General features: G+C 45.1%; 2 protein-coding genes across 14 annotated transcripts in view; one reads left to right on the forward strand and one right to left on the reverse strand.

Annotated features, from left to right (window-relative positions):
- The window catches only part of LOC101161702 (putative polyketide hydroxylase), a 54,864-nt gene extending 50,610 nt beyond the window's left edge, over positions 1 to 4,254 (reverse strand). For 2 of the 10 annotated variants that reach the window (XM_023965898.1, XM_023965896.1), the window contains exons 1-2: positions 4,113 to 4,254; positions 2,314 to 3,153 (exon numbers count right to left, since the gene is read on the reverse strand). In XM_023965898.1, coding sequence (XP_023821666.1) covers positions 2,314 to 3,153; positions 4,113 to 4,248 — 976 coding nt within the window. In that variant the 5' untranslated portion in view covers positions 4,249 to 4,254. Of the gene's footprint in view, positions 1 to 799; positions 2,153 to 2,313; positions 3,154 to 4,112 lie in introns of those variants that run through there. The other 8 variants (XM_020711433.2, XM_023965897.1, XM_004079588.4 and 5 more) reach the window with 8 other exon arrangements.
- A 70-nt stretch (positions 4,255 to 4,324) lies between these two features.
- On the forward strand, positions 4,325 to 13,856 carry LOC101162247 (zinc finger and SCAN domain-containing protein 2). Of its 4 annotated transcripts, none has more exons than XR_002875253.1 (7): positions 4,325 to 5,928; positions 6,218 to 6,320; positions 6,405 to 6,535; positions 6,918 to 7,141; positions 7,205 to 7,299; positions 8,586 to 10,154; positions 11,996 to 13,856. XR_002875253.1 is itself a non-coding variant. In XM_020711430.2 (6 exons), exons 1-6 carry the CDS (start codon positions 5,691 to 5,693, stop codon positions 9,565 to 9,567), a joined length of 1,773 nt encoding a protein of 590 aa, XP_020567089.1. In that variant the 5' UTR covers positions 4,325 to 5,690; the 3' UTR covers positions 9,568 to 13,261. The 4 variants fall into 4 exon arrangements, 1 of the variants encoding a protein (XP_020567089.1); XR_002875254.1 differs by having other exon boundaries at positions 8,586 to 9,950; XR_002875252.1 differs by having other exon boundaries at positions 8,586 to 11,450; positions 11,996 to 13,261.
- The last annotated feature ends 10,827 nt before the right edge of the window (positions 13,857 to 24,683 follow it).

A 24,683-nucleotide genomic window follows, 5' to 3' on the forward strand; every position in this document is an offset into this window, starting at 1 on the left:
CTCCACCTTCTGAGGAGACTGAGGTCCTTTGGAGTGTGCAGGCCTCTCTTAAAGACTTTCTATGACTCTGTGGTGGCCTCTGTTATCCACTACGCCGTGTTGGGGAGCAGGCAGCACAGACCGGGACAGGAAGAGACTCAACAAGCTGGTCAGGAGGGCCAGTTCTTTCCTGGGGTGTCCACTGGACTCTGTGGAGGAAGTGGGTGAAAGGAGGATGTTGGCCAAGCTAACATCCATCATGGACAACACCTCTCACCCACTACATCAGACAGTGGAGGCACTGAACAGCTCCTTCAGTGGCAGACTGTTACACCCCCCATGCAGGAAGGAACGGTTCTGCAGGTCATTCATCCCAACAGCTGTGAGATTGAACAATGCCACAGTTTAAATATGCATGTACAAACCAGTTATCATACATCCATAGCTCATCTGTATATTCTGTGTTTTTACTTTAATTTTATTACTACGCATAACATACATTATATTGTTATAGTGTACATAAGTATTACTTTTTCTTTTTTTGCACATTGCTGTTGTTCTTCTCTTCTTTTTTTCACTGAACTGCTGTAGCAACTGAATTTCCCCAACGTGGGATCAATAAAGAATATCTCCATCTCTATTATCTGTAATAACCTTGAAATTTATAGTGGTGATCAAATTAATAAAATAAATCTCCATGATCTGGACATCCGTACTGGAACTCCATGACTCAGTGGATCCTGAAAAGATTAGTTTGTGAAAAACACGACTTTAAAGCTGCTCCTTTAGATCTTCAACCCGGTCAAAAAAAACATCCAACTTCTGATCTTCTGGCAGTTTTATTTCCACAAAATAAATATTTCAGTGTGAAAAACAATTTGCACCTTTCAGAAAATACATTTGCATTATGATTTAAATCTTCACAATGGCTTCTGATCACATTTAAGGAGTATGTTCTGTTTCAAAGTCTAATCATTGATGCTCCTCATGATCAATACATGAACAGTAAAAGTGCAGAAACTTCCATGAACCGTTTCTTCTTGTGTTTCCTTTAAACACTTTATATCACAGTAAATAAGGAAACACTTTCCTCACATTTAATGGAACAAACAATCATTTCAGGAACAAAGAAAAAGGCCTTCACAGTGTGAAAAACAGGAAAAACAGAAAGACTGAATCAAAGCTTAGAGTTAAAAAAACAGTTCATTACAGAGATGGGGGGGGGTCTGTGCTACAGAGACGCCATGATTAACTTTAGTTAAAAGTCTGCATCAATAAATCAACAGCTGTGTGCAGTTAACCATGGCGCCGTCTGGGGGCGGAGCTTATCTGGATGATTGGCATCCCTTAATGCTGGCATGTTTCAGTCAAAGAGGAGACTTGGTTTAGAGAGAAGGTTCTGTTGGTTTAGAGAGAAGGTTCTGCTGGTTTGGACCAAAGCACCAATGGAGTCTGTAGGATCCAGAGATTCCTGCAGAGCTTATAGACAGATCTACAACCGTCCAGACTGGAATGGAACAGTTTCAGTCTCCTGTGAGACATTTGTTCTTCCAGAGTCCAGCTGCAGAACCAGCTGGACTCTGGAACCTCTGGGTGGTTCAGACCCAAACCCAGCTGGAAGGCTTTTGGTTCTGGTTTCAGTCTCTGGTGTTCTACCATGAGGAAGACACTGAGGAACATTTTCACACCTTTCTCTCTGGTTTAAACTCTCAACGTTCAAACCTTTGTAGAAAAATACGTCCAGGATCAGAGAATGAAAACAAAGATCTGATCACCATCAAAGATTTACCCACATTTGGCAAAACTGAACTGAAAAAAGGCACCAGACTGCAGAAGTGAACAGAAATATAGACAGACCAGCATCTTCATCCTCGTCTTCTTCATCTTTTCTCAGAGAAGAACCTCTGAACATCCGTCCCACTTCATCCAGATGAGGCTGATCTGTGTTTGTTGTTTCTCTCTGCATCAGAATCTGAGTTTAGACGACCAAATTCAATGTCCTGCTGGTTGTTGGAACCACTGGAACTTTGGTTTGGACCTTTTTTCTTCTTGGAGATCCAGAGAACAACAACAAGAACGACAGCAGCAGCAAGAATGATCAGGCCAAGACGACCACGACTGCCTCCTTTCTTGTCTCCTCCCTCCTCTCTTCCTTCCAGTCCTCCTTGTTCTCCTGCAGGTGAGAGAGAGGATGATGAGTGCAGAACAGAATCCTCTCCTCTTCCTCATCAGAGCAGCTGCTTCCTGCAGAGTCTCATCAACAACATCTGCAGAAAACACGTCTGATCTGAGACCTTTACTCTGACATCAAGCAGGAACACAAACACTGCTCACCTGGAGACGGGCCACCTGGAGACGGGTCACCTGGAGACGGGTCACCCTGAGACGGATCACCTGGAGACGGGTCACCTGGAGACGGGTCACCTGGAGACGGGTCACCTGGAGACGGGTCACCTGGAGACGGGTCACCCTGAGACGGGTCACCTAGAGACGGGTCACTTGGAGACGGGTCACCCTGAGACGGGTCACCTAGAGACGGGTCACCTGGAGACGGATCACCTGGAGACGGGTGACCTGGAGACGGGCCACCTGGAGACGGGCCACCTGGAGACGGATCACCTGGAGACGGGTGACCTGGAGACGGGTGACCTGGAGACGGGCCACCTGGAGACGGGCCACCTGGAGACGGGCCACCTGGAGACGGATCACCTGGAGACGGGTGACCTGGAGACGGGCCACCTGGAGACGGGCCACCTGGAGACGGGCCACCTGGAGACGGGCCACCTGGAGACGGGCCACCTGGAGACGGATCACCTGGAGACGGGCCACCTGGAGGATCCACGGACAGATGGATGATGCAGATCGTCTTCATTTCTCTGTGTGAACCATTGTGTTGTAGAACTCTACACTCATATGTTCCAGTGTCATTCATGGTCACGTTCTTCAGAACCACAGACAGATCTCCATCCTTCATCTGACGGTCCTTCAGAAACACTCGGTTCTTGAAAGATTCATGCTGACCGTCTAGATCAACACCACCACTCCTGTATGTTATCACACGTTCTTCCTCCTCCAGGTCAATTCTGTTCCACTCAAAGGTTGGATTCTTCATGATGTCCGTGTCTCCACATGTCAGAGTGACGTCATCTCCAGGTCCAGCAGTGATGTTCAGACCTGCATCAGAAGAACCAGAGATCAGAGAATTCCAGAGGACTGGTTCTGTCAACTGGACAGGAACTAGAAAACTAGCATTAGCTGCAATAATGCAGCAGTGCATTCTGGGTAGTGAAGCTGTTTGCTGAAGGTCAGAATAGATGAAGATGTTCATCCAGACATGAGGAGAAAATGAGAACACCAACAAAGATGCAGAAAGCTCCAACTGATGGATGAGCAGCTCAGTTCCTGTTCAGACTGCAGTGGATCCTGGGAGATCTGCTCTGGATTTAATCTATTGCTGCGTTTCATACATTAAACAATGGAATAAAACAATAAAAAATGTCCTTTAAGGAAAAGTCACTAAGACTGAGTTTGTGGTTAGTCAGTGGTTTATTATTAGAATGACCTTAAAGGTCAGATTCTGATCTTCAGAGGCACAATTTGCTGTTCAGACTCAAAGTTCTTAAAGTACAGATTTGTTTAAATCTGACAGTAAAATGACCAAATGAGTCTCTGTTCAGCTAAATCTGCTTCAGCAGGAGGATCTATGTAACTCAATGGGGATTTTATTTTGAAATAACTTGGAGGAGCTGCAGTTTAAATTATAATTACATTACTGTAAACATTTAAAAGCTGCATAAATTAATGGATATATGGACTAAAGAGTTTATCATTGTCAACATAGTCCTACTGAACCGACCATTGCAGGGTTTTATTTTGCTTCATTTTCATTTCTGAAAATGACTTTTGTTTGCAGAATTTTTTTTTGTACGATTTGGTTTTGGGAATTTTGTTGTGAATTCTAAAATGTAATGTTTTATTTTGTTAGTATTTCTTACTCAATTGTGATCTTTATTTTGCATTGAGTGATTTGTTGGTGTGATTGGACCTTCGAGGCCACCGTAGGAGTCAGACGTTGATGCTCGACATACATGCTCGACACGTGAAACAACAAAACTAGTAAAGAAAACTCTCACCTGGTGTCATGGACCCAGCAGAACCGAACCGAAGCAGGAAAATAGCAACACCGAGCAGCCACATCGTTGGAAATCCAGCTGCGTTCCCCGGGTGGAGCCGGTCTGGAACGTGTCTGCTCTCACATAGACCACGCATGCGCAGGTTACGTCATTTCCGCTAAATTGGGGTTAGGGCGGTAATTCGGACCCAGAGTAACAAGTGTTCAGATGTTTATAACAAAATAACCTCTTATAATGTTTATATTTAGAAAATATCTATTGTATGCTAAGTTTTATTTTTATATGAAAAACGAAAAAAAGGAAGTGTTGAGAATCAGGACAGACCTGCTAAAGACTACAAAGGACTACAAACTAAAATTCCATCAGATGCCATGCCTTTCCTTTTTTCTGTTGGGAAAACCAAACACCATTATAAGTCCAGTTTTTATCCTCCATAGTTTTTAAATTTCTTTCTGTAAACATGAAATATTTCTTCAGTTTTTCTACGAGGCGTCAGCAAAGACGGTGAGGTGAAACCGTGGGGGGACGACCATTGAACTATTTTAATACGATTAACTGCAAATCAACATTTTTATTGCAGCGGTATTTTCTTTGCTTCACACAAACACATGTAAATACATTTGAACCAAAATGGCCGTGAAGTCCACATTTGAAGAAGTTAAATGAAGAAAAAGTGTCTGAAAAAGAAAAAAATGACTAATGTGAGCTCTGGGTTTATGTGAAATGGTACATTTAATTCACTATGAAAAGCTCACTGAGAACCTCTAAATGTAAATGCTTTGAAAACGAAACACAATCTGTTGTTTTCAGTACAAAATACTCACACACAAACACACACACACACACACATTAAAGGAAATTTCTCTGCTGATCCTGAGTCTTCTGGCTCAAGTATGGAGCCAAAGCAGCTCAGCATCTTCACAGTGAATGTTTGCATCTGTTCAAAGCTGCGGAGGGACCGGAGGGAGCCGTTGGTGTCGACCGGCTGGTCACCCTGCAGGTCACTGAGCTGCAGGCTCGAACCGTGAGTCACATGGTTCTTCTCGGGCGGTCTGATGTCAGACGTGTCCGTGTTTTCACCGCAGGCTAATGAAAAAAAAAAACTGTGTGTGTGCGTGTGTGTTTGTAGGATGGTGTGTCTATAGGTCTTTCCAGGGATCTGTTGTAGCCACTCCTCCAGTTTGGGGGTAACCTCTCCTAGTGCCCCAATTACCACAGGCACCTTTACTTCACTTCCATTCTTTATCCAGTTTCTCATCCTTCCTTCTTCTTTGACGTTGAAAACTTAACTTTGGGTGAGAAAACCACCTGCAGAGTGTTAGAAATGTATCTATTTACTTATTTGTTTGCTGGTTCTTGCTTGTTTACAAGGAAAACAATTATAATGTAAGCAGAGCATATACAACAATTGTTTGATGAATTTTTAACCTGGGAAAACAAAGGAAAGTAAAAAAAAAATAAAGTAAAAAAAGTAAAAATCGAATAGTGTGAATTAGTAGGAACCTTGGATGAGTTTGTGTTTCCACACGGGGACATTTAAAGGTGCACCATGTAAACAAAGCAGATGCTCCGGAGAAGATGCGGTCTGCAGCAGCAGCTCCAGCGGCGGTCGGCGCTGAGGCCTCGGGGAAAGGCTCCAGGGCCGCGGCGCTGCGGGGCTTCGTGGCGGAGAGACTCTCCGCCGCCTCCCGGGAGATCCTAGCGGTCCTGGACGCGGCGGTGGCGGCGTACGAGGAGGAGGCCTCGGGCTTCAGGGAGCAGCTCCGCCGGCAGAGGGAGCAGCTGCTGGAGCTTCAGCTGACGACGAGGCTCTCCGGTCAGTCCGCAGCCCGCTAAATGTCCCGGATGTTCGAGCCGAAGTCCGTAGAAATATACGCCACTTTTTCGTTTATACATCATTATTAAAATATCTGCTTGACCTGTTATTATATTAATATCATTTCATGAATGAAATCTCATCGCTCCTAAGTTCGGCTGAATTAAATCTCACTTAAAGCTTTCTATTACAGTTTAATCAACATTTTATGTCGTTTATTATTACATTTCCGGTTAGAATTTCAAAAATAAAAGCCGTCAAACATATTCTGATAGGCATGTCTCTGCAGATGCGCAGTACAGCCAACAGCGGGGCTCCCCCGAGGAAGAGGAGGGTGAGGATGAAGAGACATCTGAGCATGCGAAGAGCCCGGACTTTCCTGGGCCCTTAAGGTTTTGAATACTTTAACGTTATTAATACACATAAAGGAAACCCCTATTTGATTGATTTCTGTTTGAATAAAGTCAATCTCCCAGCTCCTCAGGTGAGAGGAGGAGGAAGAGGAGGAAGAGGCCCGGCAGACCTCGGCTCTGCAGACATGACAGCAGCATAGACCTCAGCATCAGAGTCCTGGAGGACTCCAGCATCCAGCAGCTCTCCAAACACGGTAAAGACACCATTACACAGGATTTAATAGCTGCCAAAGCCACATAAACTCAACCATAAGTCATCAAAAGAACCACAGAGCAGTGAAATGACCACATATGAAACGGAAACACTTTAAATTTAGAGGAGAATAAATGTTTTGATTTGTGGAGCAGATTTTTGAAAAGAAGCCTCTCAAAGTGGGTCTGAAAGCAGAAATCTGTCATTTATATTTACTAAAATAAACTGAAAGCTTCAGAGATTTCAAAAGAAAAAAATCACGATTCTCCCAGAAGCACTTTAACAAAATAAAAGCCTCAGGTTTGGAACTCCTAAATAAATGATCACAGATAGACATTGTGCTGGTTTTATTTTGAAAGGACAAACGTTTTTCTCCTCCTCAGTAATGAAGAAAAGCCCGGTGGTCCCGCTGAGGTGTCCCCGGACCCTGCAGGAGCAGGACTTCCTGAACCTGCTGCGCTCCTCGGTTCCTCAGCTTTCTGACAAACCTTTTGACCTCCTGACGTCAGACAGGAGGCGGAGACTGAGGCGGCGGACGCCAGCGGACATCCAGCGAGTCTTCAGCTGCGCGGGTCTCAGAGCGTCCACCCTCTACGTCAGACTGAAGGTCCGCCCCTTTTCCTGGTTTCATTTCCCTTTCCTGCTGATGGTAACTTCAGCGTTTTTCCAGACACAGGAGGATCCTCTGCAGCTCCTCCAGGCTCCTCAGACGGAAGTCAGACTTCCTGCCGTTCACGCCGTCCAGGAGGCCGGACGGCACAGCAGGTACGTCTCCGTCCAACCCAGAGCCAAGCTCAGGTCTGCAGACCTCCTGCGGTTCTTCCAGACGTTTGGTGACCCTCCTCTGAAGCTGTGGATCAGTGTCCTGTTTGGGAAATGTTCTGACGGCCCCCAAACAATCCGTCTCAGACCAGGATCCCCAAGCTTTATGGGTGGGGGCTATTTGATGGGGTCTGAGGAGAATGAGGGGCTCCACAGGAGCTGCTTAACCGCAGACTAGTAGAGTAGCAGTAATGATGATTAGCAGCAGGTATTTTAACACTGTGAATTGATTGATCACATATCAATAGTAATTATTTTCTACATTGATTGACAGAACAGTAACAACAAGAAAAAGATTTCTAAACATGAAAGTCTGATTTATTTCTGTTTGTCTTGGAGTCAGGAGGGACACAGGTGATTTAGTGATACAAAAGATCATTTCTAACATTTGTTAAGCCAAAAAAACAGAATCTAAAGTTTGTGAGTTTGTTGAATACTTTTTATCTTAATCTTGTTACGTGTAACAGTAGTCTCTGATCTGTCTGATCTGTTTCTATGTGGGTGGGGCCATACAGAGGCCTGACCGGCTCTTCTGTTCTTCATCAAGATGTGCAGCTTTGGTTGCTTTCTGGGATTTTTCCTGAAAAAGTCTGCCGTGCCATGAGACACTGCAGCTTAAAAAACACAATTATATTAAAAAAAACAAGGTAATGAGGGGGTGTCAGAACTACATTCATTCACAGTGTCCCCTGCTGCAATAAGCCCCGCCCCCTGGTTACAGAGGAGCAGCGGGTCTCGCGTCCTCCGTGATGAAGACGAGAAAAGCCTTTAACAGAAGCTCCTCCCACATGCAGCAGGAGCTGCTGTTAACGTGTTAAAACAAACACGCTGAATTCTGATGATGCACACGCCAAGTGTGCACGAGGAGGGGGAGGGGCTAATCCACCGTACACGTGTGCGTGTGGATCCGTGGTTTGTGGTCCGTTGCTCCTCTAATTTGTTCAAACATGAATGAAACTTCAAAATGATGTCAAATTCCGTTATGATCTGTGATTTGTGAAAGCTCGCATGGCGGGGGCTTTAGGAGATCCTCTGGGCGACCACGCCCCCCCGGCACTGGGTCAGTGACCCCTGGTCCAGACGGATGGAGAGAGGTTAGGAGGTCAAAGGTCAACAAATGTTTGAAGTCAGCTCTATTTAAATGAACACTGCTGTCATTTCCTGAAGTGGTGGTTGATGCTTTTTTCTCTGTTTTTATGACTTTCTTTGTCTTTTTTTCTTTGCACCAGGGATGAAGATGAAGATGAAGATGAAGAGGAGTCCTGTAGGACAGAATCTCAACAGGAAAACATGGTGGAAGCTGGAGGAGGAAATGAGGCAGCAGCTGGAGGACCTGCAGCTGATGATGAAGACCAAGATGATGAAGACGGCCGTTCACAATCAGCTGAGAGCGAAGGTCAGAAGACCGTGATCCAAGCAGGTCTTCAGGATGGACACGAAAGGGGCATCAGCACGGAGTCCTCACCGTCTGATGGAAGCCGCGGCGAGCACGCAGCGTCACGCCCTGAGGAGACTCCTCCCACTTCTGCCTCCGCCGACCTGGAGCTCCATGAGTGTTTCCTCTGCCACCAGCGGTTCCAGCTGGACGAGGAGCTGAAGGCTCACAGCAGGACGCACGCCAAAGGCAAGACCCACATGTGCGGCGTGTGCGGCAAAGTCCTCAGCAACAGCCGCTCCCTGTCCCGCCACAAGAAGACCCACTCCACGGAGAGACCCCACGCCTGCCGGGTCTGTGGGAGGGGCTTCAAACTCCCCACCACGCTGAAGCAGCACGAGAAGATCCACACCCACCGGGAGAGGTCGTTCCTGTGCGACGTCTGCTGCAAGATGTTCCTGACCGGCAAGCAGCTGCAGGTCCACATGAGGACGCACACCAACGAGAAGCCGTACCGCTGCGACCAGTGTGGGAGGGGCTTCACCACCAGGGGGCCCCTGACGGTGCACATGCGCGTCCACACGGGGGAGACGCCGTACCGCTGCCCCTACTGCGGCTGGTCCTTCAAGAGGAAAACCCACCTGGACAACCACCTGGCCGTCCACACGGGCGCCAAGCCGTTCGTCTGCGGGATCTGCGGGAAGACCTGCGCCCGCAAAACCTACCTGACCGTCCACATGAGGACGCACAACGGCGAGAGGCCGTACAAGTGCGGCGCCTGCGGGAAGGGCTTCACGCAGAGCCACAGCCTGAAAACGCACCTGAAGAGTCACTAGGGCGCCGGCCAGACCCGACGGTGTTGATCCGGACAGAGTCGTCTGGAGAAATGTGTCATTTAGAAGGATCTGTACATAAACTCAACTGAAACTGAATTCTGGTTGGACATGTGACATCTGTGTGACTCCGCCCCCTCAAGCACCTGGACAGACCAGGCTTTGACGGACGGCGGTTCAGAAATCTCTGAATCCCATGGATTTGACGTTACTGTAGCGTTAAAGGAATTCTCTGGAAGAAGTGTCCAAGTCTAAACTGTTATCAGGAAGTCCTTTCATTTCTGATAACGGACACCTCAACAGTGATAAATATGCTAAATGTCCTGTTCCTGATCCAAAGCACCATTCCAGAGAAAGGTCACCTCTTCCCGCTTGTTTTTGTCCAGGTGATGAAGCAAAGTTTGTTTCAAAGAAACAAAAGTCCACAAGTCGTTTCCTGGATCACTTTGATTGCAATGAACCCAGAGGTGGATCCAACGTTTAGGGACCCCGGGTCCAAATTTATGTCAGAAAAAGCCAAGAACAGATGGAAAAGTCTCCAAAAGGCATCAGATGACAGACGAGACAGTCTTGTAAAATGTCAAGATCAAGTAAGCTCCATCATTTAGACTTTAAAACTAACAGGAAACGAGAAAATGGCCTGTGGTAACGTTGGTTAATCCTGGTGATATGGACTTCATGGAAGAGTCATGAAACACCGGCGTGTGACGCACAAACACACGGCTAGGCCATGGCGTTCACTGCAGAGAGGGACTCCTACTGTGTACTAGCTTAGTCTGCCACCTGACTCTGGCTCCAGGCTTCTTCTTCCTCAGCTCTATTCCCATGAAAGAATGTCACAGAATTCCAGCCGGGAACTAACTGGAATTCTTCATTTCTCCTTCATGATACATTTTTAAACGTTTGGTATTTCTGTGAATTCACTATGAAATCTGAGACCCTGATTGGTCAAACGTTTGACGTGCGTTCAGTGGCCGCGCGTTTTGTACTTAGAGCTCAGAAAGGGACTCAAAAACGTGCAAAGCGACGCGTGAACATAACCGTTTGGAACATGGAAACACGCATCAACACTTTTCTAAATAGACTTTTACGTTTACCGCGTGTTTCTGAGCCTGAATGTGAACGCAGCGTAAGGCTTTTGTGAGGAAGAAGAACCAAAAGAGTCTTAGCTACAAGAAGTCTTTACAAGCTGTGATACTTGGAAACACGGCAGCTTGAGGTACAGACTCTGCAGGGTGTCCAAACTTTGACACATTCCATCATCTTGTTTTCTTTTATTCTGAACGCCATCATAATGGAAAGGAAGCATTACAGTTTTTTTGACATATTACAAAAATGTCTCCTGTAATCTGATTCCTTTTGGGGATTCTTCCATCTTTCCTTGGCTTCTTCATCCACATTAATCCAACTTTCAACCTTGGGCGCCCAAAACCTTTGATCCTCACTGGATCCACCATAAAGTGGTTCATTATGATGATAAACCTGTGGAATAAAGTTTCTGTTGCTCTGGTTACCAACTGGCTTTTAGGCCAGTTTAATAATCTAGAACAGTCTATGTGACCAACTTCTTCTTTAGGTGTCTGTTATCACTTTTTACATCCTGACATTCACTCAGACTGTGGTAAACACATGAATAAATGGATAGTAAAGAGCTTCATAGAGTCAGTGGGGAGGAGGAGCCTTCAGAGATCCACAGAACCACTGAGAGGAAACAAGTTTAATATGCGACATCCATCATGACTGCAGTGACTTATGGAAACAGTCTGACAGCATGCAAAAACAGTCAAACATTCAAATCATCCAAAGGCGTCACAGTAAATCAAAATGCAACAGCTCCAAGCAAGCAGAGGCTTTCGGAGGCAGTGGGAGTCGGTGCGTCTGATGAGGTAACCACATTTACCGTCTTTGGTGGAAACCAGCCGGTCTGTAGATGGATTTGATGCCTTAGAACTTTGTTCTCCACTTTAGGGGTTCAGTCTTCAGTCGGTCTGGGTTAGAGGTTCTACAGGGATGTAGCTTGGTGGTGTTTGAGCGGGCAGTTGTTCATCGGTTTAAGGGTCTTGGTGGGCATGGTGCCATTGACATACATAAAGATTTTCTGAAGACAAGACGCAGTTGGTGGTACATCTGTTTTTTAATTTTAAAAGTCTTAATATGATAAACTACTATACTTGTAAAAGATTTAGAATGATTATACTATGGGTGTAAAATATAAAAATAGCAGATGATGTCATCAGCTTGTGTCACATGTCAGCAATGGGGGAGTTTCCCTTTGATGGCCCTCGTGACCTGAGTGATTACAAATCGTTCTCAGATGTCAGAGTACTGGATATCAACCATGAATCTACTCCAGTCAAAGTACTTTGCAGTGAAAGTACTTGTAGTCATACAGGTGTAACGCTGTAAATCTCGTTTCTCCTTCTTTCCTTAGACAGAATGTCGGTCTCCGTCAACTCCTCCTCGGACCCTGGAACCGGTCACTGCGTCATCCCTGAAACCCTGTGGATCATGACGAGCCTGGTGGTCATGAACGCCATCCTGACACCTCTGCTGGTTCTCGTCCTCGTCATGGGTTACCGGCGCTGGAGGAAGCGCGCCTCCGCTGGCACTGTCACAGCTTCCAGCCACACCGATGTCCTAACCTACAATGTGGTTTCCATGGACCTTCTCGGGGTCTTTGGATACGTCGTGTACTTTAGTGGGACCTTGACGAAGCAACATGATCTGATAGAAGTGGGGAGAATGGTATTTTGGGTAATCCTACCCGGGCAAACCATGACTCACTTCCTCACCTGTGTGGAACGATACCTGGCGGCGGTCCATCCCATCACCTACATGCACCTGAGGGGGCAGCGTGGCGTCAGAATCAGGAACTGTACCTTGGCTGGCGTCTGGCTGATTTCTCTCACAGTGATGGTTTTGATGAAGAGCTTCGACCTTAGTCTCTACGCCATCAATCTGTTCCTGTTGTCCATCTCCTCTGTGTCTTTCTGTTTCTGCACTGTCTCGGTCCTCTGGGTTCTGATCCGTTCGGGGCCGGGGTTCCATGGCGGGAGCGCCAAGCGCATTGACCAATCGAAGCGGAAGGCCTTCCACACCATGATGGTCATAACAGGAGCTCTGGGATTCAGGTTCCTGGTTGGTCTGATAAGCGCGTTGATTCAAAGGTTCTCGGAGCGGCTCAGTCACCGTTACTGCGTGGTGGCGTGGGTGACCATGTGGTTTTCGGTGCCCAGCAGCCTGCTGCTGCCCCTGCTCTTCCTGCAGAGGGCAGGAGTGCTCCCTGCCTGCAAACTCAAGACAGACGGATCCACAAAAACGTGAAATGACGTGACGTCTGACCGCACGTTCAATCAGAGATCAGGGTTTGATGATTGTAGTGAAAACTCACCGGTATCCATTGAAACACAAACAAAATAAATATCCTTTAAATGCCACAGTTACAGTAAGGTTTAGTGTTTTTTGTGCTTTAATGTCGTCTGGTTGTCTACTGATGAGCTCTTCTATAAGTCAGTTAGACACAGTTACTTATGAAATCTTTTGTCCAACATATCAGTTTGACTGACCCGTCAGAGAAGATTTCTGTTTCGGATCAGAAGAACTGGATCAGAATAGAACAGATTCATATGTCATGATGCAGATGTTTTCAATTATTCTGCTTCATCTGAATAAACTTTGGACAGTTTGAGAATGAAAACTGCATTTCAGCGTTTATTTATTTGACAAATGTCTGTTTGAGCAGAAAACTTTGTTCCACTGCTGGTTCTGACATTGACAGTCTTACAGAACCCACCATCTTAACTGGAGTCTCTGGTTTGGTCATATCTTTGTCCGTAACCCTTGTTCTATCCTAGGCACTTTAACATTGGGAGTTGGGTCATCTAGACCCACTAGACAGTGCTCTGAACCTTTTTTCTTCAATGATTTGTGATCTTCACTGGTGTCCATGGATTACATGAAATCTTTCCACCTTTATCCACCTTTGTCATGGTAGGGAGAACACGACAATGTAAAGGGGGGTCATTGTGACCCCACAAGATGACACAAGGGTTTAAGGGCCTAACAGGGATGTGTGATGCTGTACAGGTAAACATGACAAAGATGGATGAAATAAAACAACATTTTATTAAAAAGTTTTCGTTTTTCTGCCGTTTGTTCTGCATTTAAATAAAACACTATATTCACTCATCTCACACTATTATGAGCTATTGCAGCTCAACTGTGTTCAATAAACTTTGTTCTGCCTTCCTTCTATAATGAATAATAAAGCTTGATGATGATTTTGTTCCCTTCCATCCTGCTTGTTGTGTTTTTGGTCTTTCTTCCAGTGTTCAGTGTTTTTTTAATCTGGATGCAGACCGTCTCTGTTGTTGTCCTGTATTCTTTGGTTCTCCCATGACTTTAGTCACGATCGACACTTGTTTTCTCTTTCAGCCTCACTCAGCACATCTGCAGCTGCTTCCTTTTCTCAAACGTTCATTCTGCTCTATATCACCTTTTCCCAAATCCATTTGATGAGTTTAGCTGCTGCTTGCTTACCAGCAGACAACCTCAAGGTCATTTGAAACCAAAGACCCGGTTCTGAACCAAGCTCGGTTCTGATTGAGTCCTGGAGCTGGGCCTGCAAGATAGTGTCATGTTCCCAGAGTGTAGGAGGTGGAGCCTCATGATGATGATGATGTGCCCCCACAGGTGAATACGGGCTGAGAAAAGGTCAAACCTTTACGGGACATGCAGGCTGACGTGTACAAAGCATCAAGGTGGTAGACCGTCCAGTGAACCTGTAGAGAGAAAATGTTCAGATACATTTTCTCTAAAGGTCATGCTGTGGGTGACAGGTCAGAGTGAACACTTCAACGGCATCTAAGGGCATACAGGGTTGAAGTAGGTAAGACAGACATGTTGCACAGATTTATTTTTTTAAACGTCCAAATCCTGTTTCCTGTACAGGGTGCGGGTTCGTGCAGCGAGCTGTTCTTGCCTTAGTCAAGTGTCTGCATTGACGTACTTGAGCGTTTTTTTAGCAGAGTCAAGTATTTGGATCGACTTACCTGAGCCACTCTTGCCTGATTCAAGAGTCTGCCTTGGCTTACCTGAGCTGTTCTTGCTAGAGTGAATTATCTGCATCGACATACCCGAGTCTTGGCCAAGTGTCTCTACCAACTAACTAGAGCCGATCTTGCCAGAGTCATGTGTTTGCATGGACATAGTCATCCGGAAAGGGTGACGTCAACTGTCCTAAATTGCCTTCTTGACCAAGTTTTTCTTTGTTCCTTGTTTTTTAATGCACTACTGGATCTTTCACAATTAAATAATTTGGGACATTCAGCCCAATTTCTGATAAACTAATTCTGTGTGGCTCTGTGATGGACTGACCAACTGTTCAGAGTGAGTCTCACCTTCTTCCAACAGTACCTGGGATAGGCTCCAGCATCCCTGACACTCCTAAAAGAAATAAAATGGTTTGGAAAAAGGAAGGATGGATGAATAAATGAATTGATGAACTGATAGTAAAATGAGACTAAAATTGGTTTTACAGACAGCCTTTGCCCTCAAGACCAACAACTGGTTCCAATTTAGCAGCAGCCTTCAGGTTGGCAAAGGTATTTCTTCTAGTAAGCCTTTAGGAAATTCCTTCCTTATATGAATTTTATTCATATTCCTCAAATATGTATATGATATGTTTAGTGCAACTGCTTTCCCTTCCAAAGTTTATAGTTATTTATTATAATGAGACATCTGAGGTGCAGTGAGCTTGACATTTCAAACAGAATCTAGTCAAAACATTTCTGTGCTTTGCATCATGCAAACATAAAGGGAATCAATCATTTTGATGGAACACATAAGTCACTGAACAGGCGCACGTTTGAGTTAGACTCCCTCAAACAGATAGTCATGGTTTCCAGAGCGTGAAGAACCACCTGGAGCTAGAACTGACCCGGTGAGTGTCCATGATTCCTGATAAAAGACGTGTTCTAGCTGCTTCAACTGAAAGATATCTCTTACCTGGAGGCGTGGTCTTCAGGGGGATTTGGAAGGTATCTCCAGGTTTGAACATCAAATCATTTTATTTCTGCTATGTTCATCTGTCTGCACATGTTGAACCTTTACTGTCATCATCTCATCTCTGTTTTCTCCTCAGTCATCAATCTAAACCAAGATGTTCTCCAACTCCTCCCTCAACGCTCATGTGGAGCCCTGTTCCTCTCCTGGAATGTTTTATGTCTTTCTGAGTTTTTTGGTTCCATGGCTGCTCCTGGCGCCTCTCTTCATCTTCATCCTCGTCGTGGGTTTCCAGCGATGGAGGAAAGAACGCATGAAATCTTCCTCGGCCTCATGGAGCCACATGGACGTCTTCACCTACAACATAGCTGTTCTTGAGCTTTTTTGGGTTCTGGCCAGTTGTTTGGCTTTTCTTGGCTTTTGCACCAATCAGGGCGGTTTCTTTAGTGCCGCATATGTGGCATTCTATTTTGCTTTACCCGGAGAAACTATATTTCACTTCCTGACGTGTTTTGAACGTTACCTGGCTGTGGTCCATCCCGTCACATACATGCACCTGAGGCAGGCGCGTGGCGTCCGCATCAGAAACATCACCGTCGCTTGTGTTTGGCTGCTTTGCTGCCTCATGTTTTGCACTGTGTGGACTGGGGTCTATGAGGTGATCAACACCTTGTTGGTGTTCCTCACCTGTGTGACCTTCTGCTTCTGCAGCGTCTCCATTCTCTGGATACTCATCCGTCCAGGACCGGGTAGGATTGGGAGGAGTTCAGATCCATCCAAGCAGAGGGCCTTCCACACCATGATGGTGGTAACAGGAGCTCTGTCAGTGAAGTTCCTTTCCACTGTTGTAGTCTTCATAATGCAAAGGTTTGCAGAGAAAAACCTCTTTCACTGTCTGTCTGGTTGGGCTTTGCTGTGGTTGTCTCTGCCCAGCAGTCTGGTGTTGCCTCTGCTCTTCCTGAAGAAAGCAGGAAAGCTACGATTCTGTTCTCTGAAGACGCACAGAGCTGACATGAGGTGAGGTGACATGAGAGATTTTTTCCAATATACAAAAGACTCGGTTTCATAGAACTCCAGACGTTGTGACACAGGCACATAAAGGTCCTAACTGTAGAGTGTTACAACGTCACTACTAAATCCAAGCCCCCGATTGGTCAAAGTTTAACCCGGTTTAACTCTCAATGCGTTCTCAATGGCCACGTGTTTTGTACGTAAAGGCCAAAAATAGACTTAAAAACGCGTGTATCAGTGCGTGAATGAAAGTTTTAAACACAGAAGCTTGAAATGTGCACGTGTGCGTGTTCACATGGTGGTCGCTTGAATGTGGCGAGGCTGGTGTTTACGTAACATTGCAGTTCCCTTGAGGTTCAAATGGCCACTTCAAAGGCTGTCGTGAAAATGGAACGTACCAATGTCGTGTGTCTGCTGAGTGTATCATAAAGCATTCGTAAGATAATAGAAGTACAGGTGAAGCTGCTGGACTGCGCCTTTTGCCACCCTCCATAAGGGCGCAGTCATCAGTAAGGTGCGAGTACCAGACCCTTAAGCCTCATTTTCACCAAGCGCTATCTTCCAGTCCGGTCCGGCTTGGAATGCTCCAGACAATTCAGATGACCTTTTCTACTCACAGTTGGACCGTCACGGCGCATGCCGGGTAAAGGAAACAACAATGGAGGTCATCCAACAGCTCACTGTTCTCCATTTGGCTTTCGGTTCTTCATAGACACAAAGCATTCAATGATGTTTGACAGAAGATAGCAGGCAGCGAAGAGGAATGCAACCGCTTTCTTGGAGCTTTCTTTTGTCTTAATGACCGTCTGCCAATCAATGGGTTTTCACAGTGGTTCCCCTCTAACCGGTCTGTTCCATTTTTCAATGCACCTACAACCAATGGAGGCCCAAAAATGGTACAGTTTGGTCTGGCTTAATGAGTCTGTTTTATAATGCAAATGCTCAAAATACTGGCACCAAATACCGTTCCGCTCAGTGGAAAAGTGGCATTACTGACCCTTTGCCTTAATGGACCACGGTCCATTACCAGCTCAGCTCCCACTGATGGGTTTCATGCTGGTTCAATAAAAAAATAAAAAAATAAGGGTTTATGGTACAAAAAATTTTAAAATGTGTATTTTTTTCTGTCTGTTGATTGTCAAAAAAACTTAAATTTAGTTTGTTTCCAGGGGAAAGAAGGTAAAAAAAGAAATCCATCCTACTCTTTTCCTTCTGCTGCTGTTGTTTGTTTTGAGTTTGAGGTGGAGATTTGACTGGATTCAGATAGATAGACCTTTAATTGTCATTGTCATGCATAAAAATTACAAGTGCCTTCTGGGCAGTGCATTCATTCATACGATACAAATGTAAACAACCTAATAAAATAATAAATAATACATAAACAACATAAAAAGTGCTTCAATATGTGTTTAAACAGGAGAAATAATAATAATAAAAAATAATTCACATAAGAAAGCTCCCAAACTAACATGATTGATAAGATGAGATCCAGGTTTAACATGTTTATAAACCCTGAAGGACAGAAGCCTGTGAGTCCGATGATTTAGAACCTCCAACTGCAGGAAATCAGGCCGGACAGCAGGAGCTAAATCTTTATTGAAACTGAGCCACAACAAAACCTTGTCCTGCTTTAAACAAAGACAGAAACACAAAAGTGACAGAAGCAGAGGAGGATGATTATAGAAGTGTGTGTGTGTGTGGGGGGGGGGGGGGGGTAAAACCATGAAGCAGCATAAACAACACGTTTCTGGATGGTTAAACTCATTACAGTGAGGTTCAGACGTAATACAAATCTCAAAGGGCGGGGCCTGTCCACACACACACTCAAATGTTATAAACACACCTGTTGGCTCCAAAAATGTTCTCATGTCAACATGTAAACAATTCAGATAGTGTTCACACATGCATACTTATGCCTTCAAACCAACTAGTGTGAGATATTTCATTCAATCATGCAAAATATTAGTGCAAGGGGTGCAGTTAAAATTGGCGGGTACCATAAATGACCATAAAGTTTCACCTCATGTCAGCTCTGTCTGTCTTCAGAGAACAGAATCGTAGCTTTCCTGCTTTCTTCAGGAAGAGCAGAGGCAACACCAGACTGCTGGGCAGAGACAACCACAGCAAAGCCCAACCAGACAGACAGTGAAAGAGGTTTTTCTCTGCAAACCTTTGCATTATGAAGACTACAACAGTGGAAAGGAACTTCACTGACAGAGCTCCTGTTACCACCATCATGGTGTGGAAGGCCCTCTGCTTGGATGGATCTGAACTCCTCCCAATCCTACCCGGTCCTGGACGGATGAGTATCCAGAGAATGGAGACGCTGCAGAAGCAGAAGGTCACACAGGTGAGGAACACCAACAGGGTGTTGATCACCTCATAGACCCCAGTCCACACAGTGCAAAACATGAGGCAGCAAAGCAGCCAAACACAAGCGACGGTGATGTTTCTGATGCGGACGCCACGCGCCTGCCTCAGGTGCATGTATGTGACGGGATGGACCACGGCCAGGTAACGTTCAAAACACGTCAGGAAATGAAATATAGTTTCTCCGGGTAAGGCAAAATAGAATATCATGAATGATGCTCTGAACAAATCTACCTGATTGGTGCAAAAGCCAAGAAAAGCCAAACAACTGGCCAGAACCCAAAAAAGCTCAAGAACAGCTATGTTGTAGGTGAAGACGTCCATGTGGCTCCATGAGGCCGAGGAAGACTTCATGCGTTCGTTCCTCCATCGCTGGAAACCCACGACGAGGATGAAGATGAAAAGAGGCGCCAGGAGCAGCCATGGAACCAAAAAACTCAAAAAGACATAAAACATTCCAGGAGAGGAACAGGGCTCCACATGAGCGTTGAGGGAGGAGTTGGAGAACATCTTGGTTTAGATTGATGACTGAGGAGAAAACAGAGATGAGATGATGACAGTAAAGGTTCAACATGTGCAGACAGATGAACATAGCAGAAATAAAATGATTTGATGTTCAAACCTGGAGATACTTTCCAAATCCCCCTGAAGACCACGCCTCCAGGTAAGAGATATCTTTCAGTTGAAGCAGCTAGAACACGTCTTTTATCAGGAACCATGGACACTCACCGGGTCAGTTCTAGCTCCAGGTGGTTCTTCACGCTCTGGAAACCATGACTATCTGTTTGAGGGAGTCTAACTTACTGACTTCCATGTTCTATCAAAAAGATTGATTCCTTTATGTTTGCATGATGCAAAGCATGGAAATGTTATGAAAGGTCATAGTGAGTGACCACTGTATTCTGCTAATTTGCTGTGCAACAAATGTAGGATTTTGCCTGTTTTGTGTCTGCGTTTTGAATAGAGAAGCTTGAAATGCACACATGCACACGTTTACACAGACCTTTTATCGGAATCGGTTCCTTAAGCACCACAGTTCTCTTGAGGCTCATACGGCCAACTCAAGGCACCTGATGACAATCTTGTGTGTGTGGTAAGTATTTGTAAGGATAATGGTAGTAGTATGCTTGAGACGTTCAGGTGATGCTTTCATACGGCTGTCTTATGCCACTCTATCATTAGTAAGGTACTGGCTCCTTACTGACGCTTGGCTTCAAGCAGCACGGTCCATTAACGACTCAACTCCCACTGATGGGTTTCGTGCTGAAAGCCCAGAAAAGTCCCGCTCATGTCGAAAGAAATGTTCAACTTCAACACAAAAGAGTTCAATCATAGTTTGTTTTCCCTTGGTTTCCTGTACGCCGTCAAACTTCAGAGACCAGAAATTTGCCTTCTTTGATAAATTATTCAGGGTCCAGACATGCAAACACACCGTCAGCATCCATCAGCCGGACCGACGAGATTCATCCATCACACGTTTGAGTCCCGTCGGAGTGAACATGAGCAGAGATGGCAGACGCTGATCTCAGAGGCGATCCGAAGCAGGAGGTGGGTGATCACGCAGGAATTAAGACCATTGACAGTAAAAAAAAGAGTTTTGAAAGGTTTGTAGGGATTGATGAATTTGATTGGAGCTTCAGGCCTGTTTTTGTTCATTTGCTTTTCTTAATCATCATCTTAAATGAAGGATTCAACCAACATTTCAATTTCAATAGTTCATTTTCTTGAGGGTTCATTTATTATGTTTGTTACTTAAATTATTTCAGATCTTTGGGATCTTTGGATTGATGAGCAAAGAGGCGCCAACAATTTTGCACACATGTATAAAGTATATGTTTACGGAGGATATCGTGAAAAATTCACGCTACCCAAATGTTTTTAAAAATTTAGTAAATGGAACTGAAAAGTCAGAACAAGGAGGCCACTAAAGTAATCTGTAGGAAAAATAGCTTGCAGTGATGGATGTACGAAGGAGGACGATGCATGACGTTATGGCTTGTGATACATCAACCAGTAGCAAAATAAATTGACCAATACTAAGGTGAGCTACTGGCGGGTATGCAGAGAAACGTCCTTGCAAGCTTGCCAGTAAGTGAGGATGTCCTTTGGTGGAGTGTCCATCATGCCAAGGGGGTCTTCCTCACCGTCTATGACCATAGACAGCACAGCTGTTAATCCCAACCTCCACGGTTTATGACCGATGCATAACTGAGGAGGTAGGGAGTGGGGCTGTTACCCCGTGACTTTTTTTGCATTCTCCAGCGGAGCACTGAGTGTTACGGGAACCTTTTATCACAGTTTGTGCTGTTTATGCAAAAGAACACACAGGCTGATGTTGCACTGAGGATTAATTTTTTGATTTACTGTGCAGCATACGCAAAGCTGTTCAGTGCCGAGGTCTGATTGGATGTTTATACTGTCTACACTCATCCTCTGAATGATCGTCAAAAAGTACAGCTGTGAGGGGGGTTGCATGGCCCGCTCTGCTACCCGCCATAGCTGGCTGGCTTTTACACGAAGACTTAACCTGGTGGTTTGTGTGGGACGTTCTGAGCCTCATGGGGGAATAAAACGCCCAAATGGTCAGAGAACGTGAATCGCTTATTGGTGAAAGGATCTCCAGTAGGACATGGATAGGGATGGGTATCGTTAAGGTTTTAACGGTACTACTACTCTTATCGATACTGCTCATCGATCCGGTATTTTAACGGTACTCTTATCGATACTTTTTGAGGACGAAAAATAAACAAATAAATAAATAAATAACATATTAAGAACATAAAGTGTTTTATTTCCTCATTATGCAACAGCATTGTTTTATTTAAGAAAACATTTTACTTTATACATGATACTGTTACAGTACAAACCTGGAATGCACGTGGATGTTTTAGACCAGGGGTCTAACCTGAACCTCTCAAAGAGACATTTGGATCAGTTTAGCAATGAGATGAAAGAACAGGGAGCCACAACACTAGATGTGTTAGAAAAAAGGTTTTTGCCGATATATCACGATAGTACATTTGGCCATACTTGTATTGATTCAAAATGATGTCAGGATATTTATTTCAGTATGTAATTATCTGTATTCTTTATGAGAGTGATGTTTCCTTTGATCTTTTGTCCATTTTCCACAACCTTGAATAGACTTTTCTGTCTGTCAAACACCCAGAGTTAAGATAAGTGAGATGATGGAAACAAATTCACTCTTATGCAGACTCCTGTCTGTTTATTTATTTTTGTTTAAATCCAGGAAACCCAATAGATTATATTAATTTTATAGATGACAACTATTTTTATTAGGAAGCAGCTGTTAGTTTGTTGCGGGGCTGGAATCATAAGCGGTGAGTCTAAGCCCCGCCCCTGCATCATATGGTCATCGTAGCAGCAAGGTGACAGGATAGTGGGGGCGCCCTGGCGCAAATGTAACTCATTTTATGCGGAAATGGGTGGTCTTAGTCCAGGGGATAAAAGGAATTGCGTTCACTTGTGCCCTACGACTCTGCCAGCGTTCACACCTGTAGACACCTGCAGACTCTTCCTTCTACCTGCTCGGTACTACCTGTTAAAGGCACCACGACACTCTGAGAACATGGTAGTTATTTTACAAAAACACAGACAGCCGCAGCATTTTGGACCATTAACTGAAGCTCTTTCCGCCCTCGTATAACTTTGGTAGCGTTCCTGAGCGCGCGCCCCGCATGCTCTCTAAACAACAGACCCCCCCCCGTGCACACAAATAGACAGTAGGACCTATAATATATATATAATCATTAATTAAAAGAAAATTGACTGACTTGTAGAGTTAAATATGGCAGATAAAGTTTATATCTTGTGGGACACAAAAAAAGCGACTTCTCCAGTACCGATTGCAGAACCGGTGAGGTCAGAGGTCAGAGGTCTTGAAGAATGTCGCCCCGGGGCTCATTCAATACCGGGGCACGGTACCCATCTCTAGACATGCATGAAGCCATATGGACAGATCCTCAAAGTTCAGAGGAGATGGTTAACTGCCCTGTGGAACCCCTTCACCAGCCATGAATGCTTTTGACCCACAATATTTCACGACCCGGTAGTTTGACGGAGTCTTTCTGCTCTAAAATGTGAGGGACGTTTTCTGAAACAAACCATAACTCTACCCTTCTCTGTCCGCAGGTCTCCGTCCAAACAGCCAGCATGGCGGCAAACTCCTCAGTTGATTTATCTAATCACTACTGTGTCAACTCCATTGCTGCTTGGTCGTTCAACATGTCATTTCAGGTTCTGAGGTTTCTCCTGTTCCCCGCTCTTTCCATGGTCATTCTCCGGATGAGCTTCCTTCAGTGGCAGCAGCAGCGCTCCTTCAAGTCAGCGAGCCACTCGGATGTCTTCACGTACCACCAGTGCGTCCTGCAGCTGGTCTGGAGTTTGGGAACCGTCTTCTTCTTTGGAGGACTTTTCCTTGAGCTCCCAGATTTAGTGAAATGCGGATATTTCTTGTCCAACTTCGTTGTCATTGGGGAGACCTCCTTCCATGTCCTCACCTGTGTGGATCGCTACCTGGCCGTTGTTCACCCAGCCTCCTACCGGCAGCTGCGACTCACAGACTCCATCAGAAACATCAGCATTCTGTGTGTTTGGTTTCTGTGTCTTCTGTGGAGCTTTCATTTGTTGAGAACTTACCCCCATGTGTCACAAATCCCCTATTTCTGCTTGTTGGGTTCGTCCCTGCTCATCGTCTCCTTCTGCAGTCTGTCTGTACTTCATTCTCTGATGCGTTCAGGGCCAGGGAGCGGGCTGAACACCAAGAGGAGGAGGGGCCAAACAAAGCAAAGGGCGTTCTTCACCATCATGATCATCATGGGGGTGTTGTTCTTCTGGTTTTCAGGGTTCCTCGTTGCCACTGCTCTCAACCAGTCAGTGCTGTATGGTACCATTGCCAGCTGTCTGCTGCACAACTCCGTGCTTTGGTTCAGCTTCCCCAGCAGTCTGGTCCTTCCACTGCTGTATTTGCACAAGAAGGGAAAGCTACCATGTGGGAAACATGGGCGACCATGACAGGCTCCCATTGGCTACAAGCAGGTTGGAGTTCTCTGCTGCTTCTGCCTCCACATCTCCACCTGCATCAGTCCCAAAGGCTCAACGGTGGTGATGAAACAGTCTCATGAGAAAATTGAATATTGAACCAGCTAAACAAAAGTAGTAAAGTAACAGCCTAAAATCTATATCTAAGAACATCTATTAATGAATCCACTGTTCTGGTGATGAAAACATTGATGGTTTATTAAAAATAGACATTTAAGCACAATACCCTAGTGCACTGTAGTGCACTAGGGTATTGTGTCGTAGTATAGTCTATAGCAGTACCGCGGCACACCAGCATCCAAAAATTAAAAAAAAAGGAGAAACTCAGAGTCTGTTTTGATCTACAGCCCCTCCTTCCACAATCTCACATGCATTTTTGAGATAATTGTTACAGAAAAAGCTGGAAACTGCAGCTGTTTTTTTCTAAAAGATTCAATAAAAGTTAAGTTAGAAGATTTAAAAACAGTTTGATGTGTGTTCGTTAGTTTGAAGACGTTTAACAACAGATCTCCTTGTGCCCTGTCACTCTCACAACCCAATGCATCATGGGAGATGTAGTGCATAAAACGGCCGAAGATCGGTTTTCGGAGCTTGATTGTTTTGTTCACTTGTTCCACGGTCTGATACCGGATTCTGTGGATAGCTACACCGCTAAAGACGAGCTTTAGCTGGTA

Source organism: Oryzias latipes, chromosome 18 (genome assembly GCF_002234675.1).
Source record: "Oryzias latipes chromosome 18, ASM223467v1".
In the NCBI taxonomy this organism is placed as follows: Eukaryota; Metazoa; Chordata; class Actinopteri; order Beloniformes; family Adrianichthyidae; genus Oryzias; species Oryzias latipes.

Bases quoted from the DNA above. Each gene is read 5' to 3' on its own strand.
- LOC101162247 (XM_020711430.2), top strand. From the start codon at position 5,691: ATGCGGTCTGCAGCAGCAGCTCCAGCGGCGGTCGGCGCTGAGGCCTCG. The intron at 7,142-7,204 runs GTCCGCCCCTTT...GCGTTTTTCCAG, and splicing joins CCCTCTACGTCAGACTGAAG to ACACAGGAGGATCCTCTGCA. The intron at 7,300-8,585 runs GTACGTCTCCGT...TCTTTGCACCAG, and splicing joins GAGGCCGGACGGCACAGCAG to GGATGAAGATGAAGATGAAG.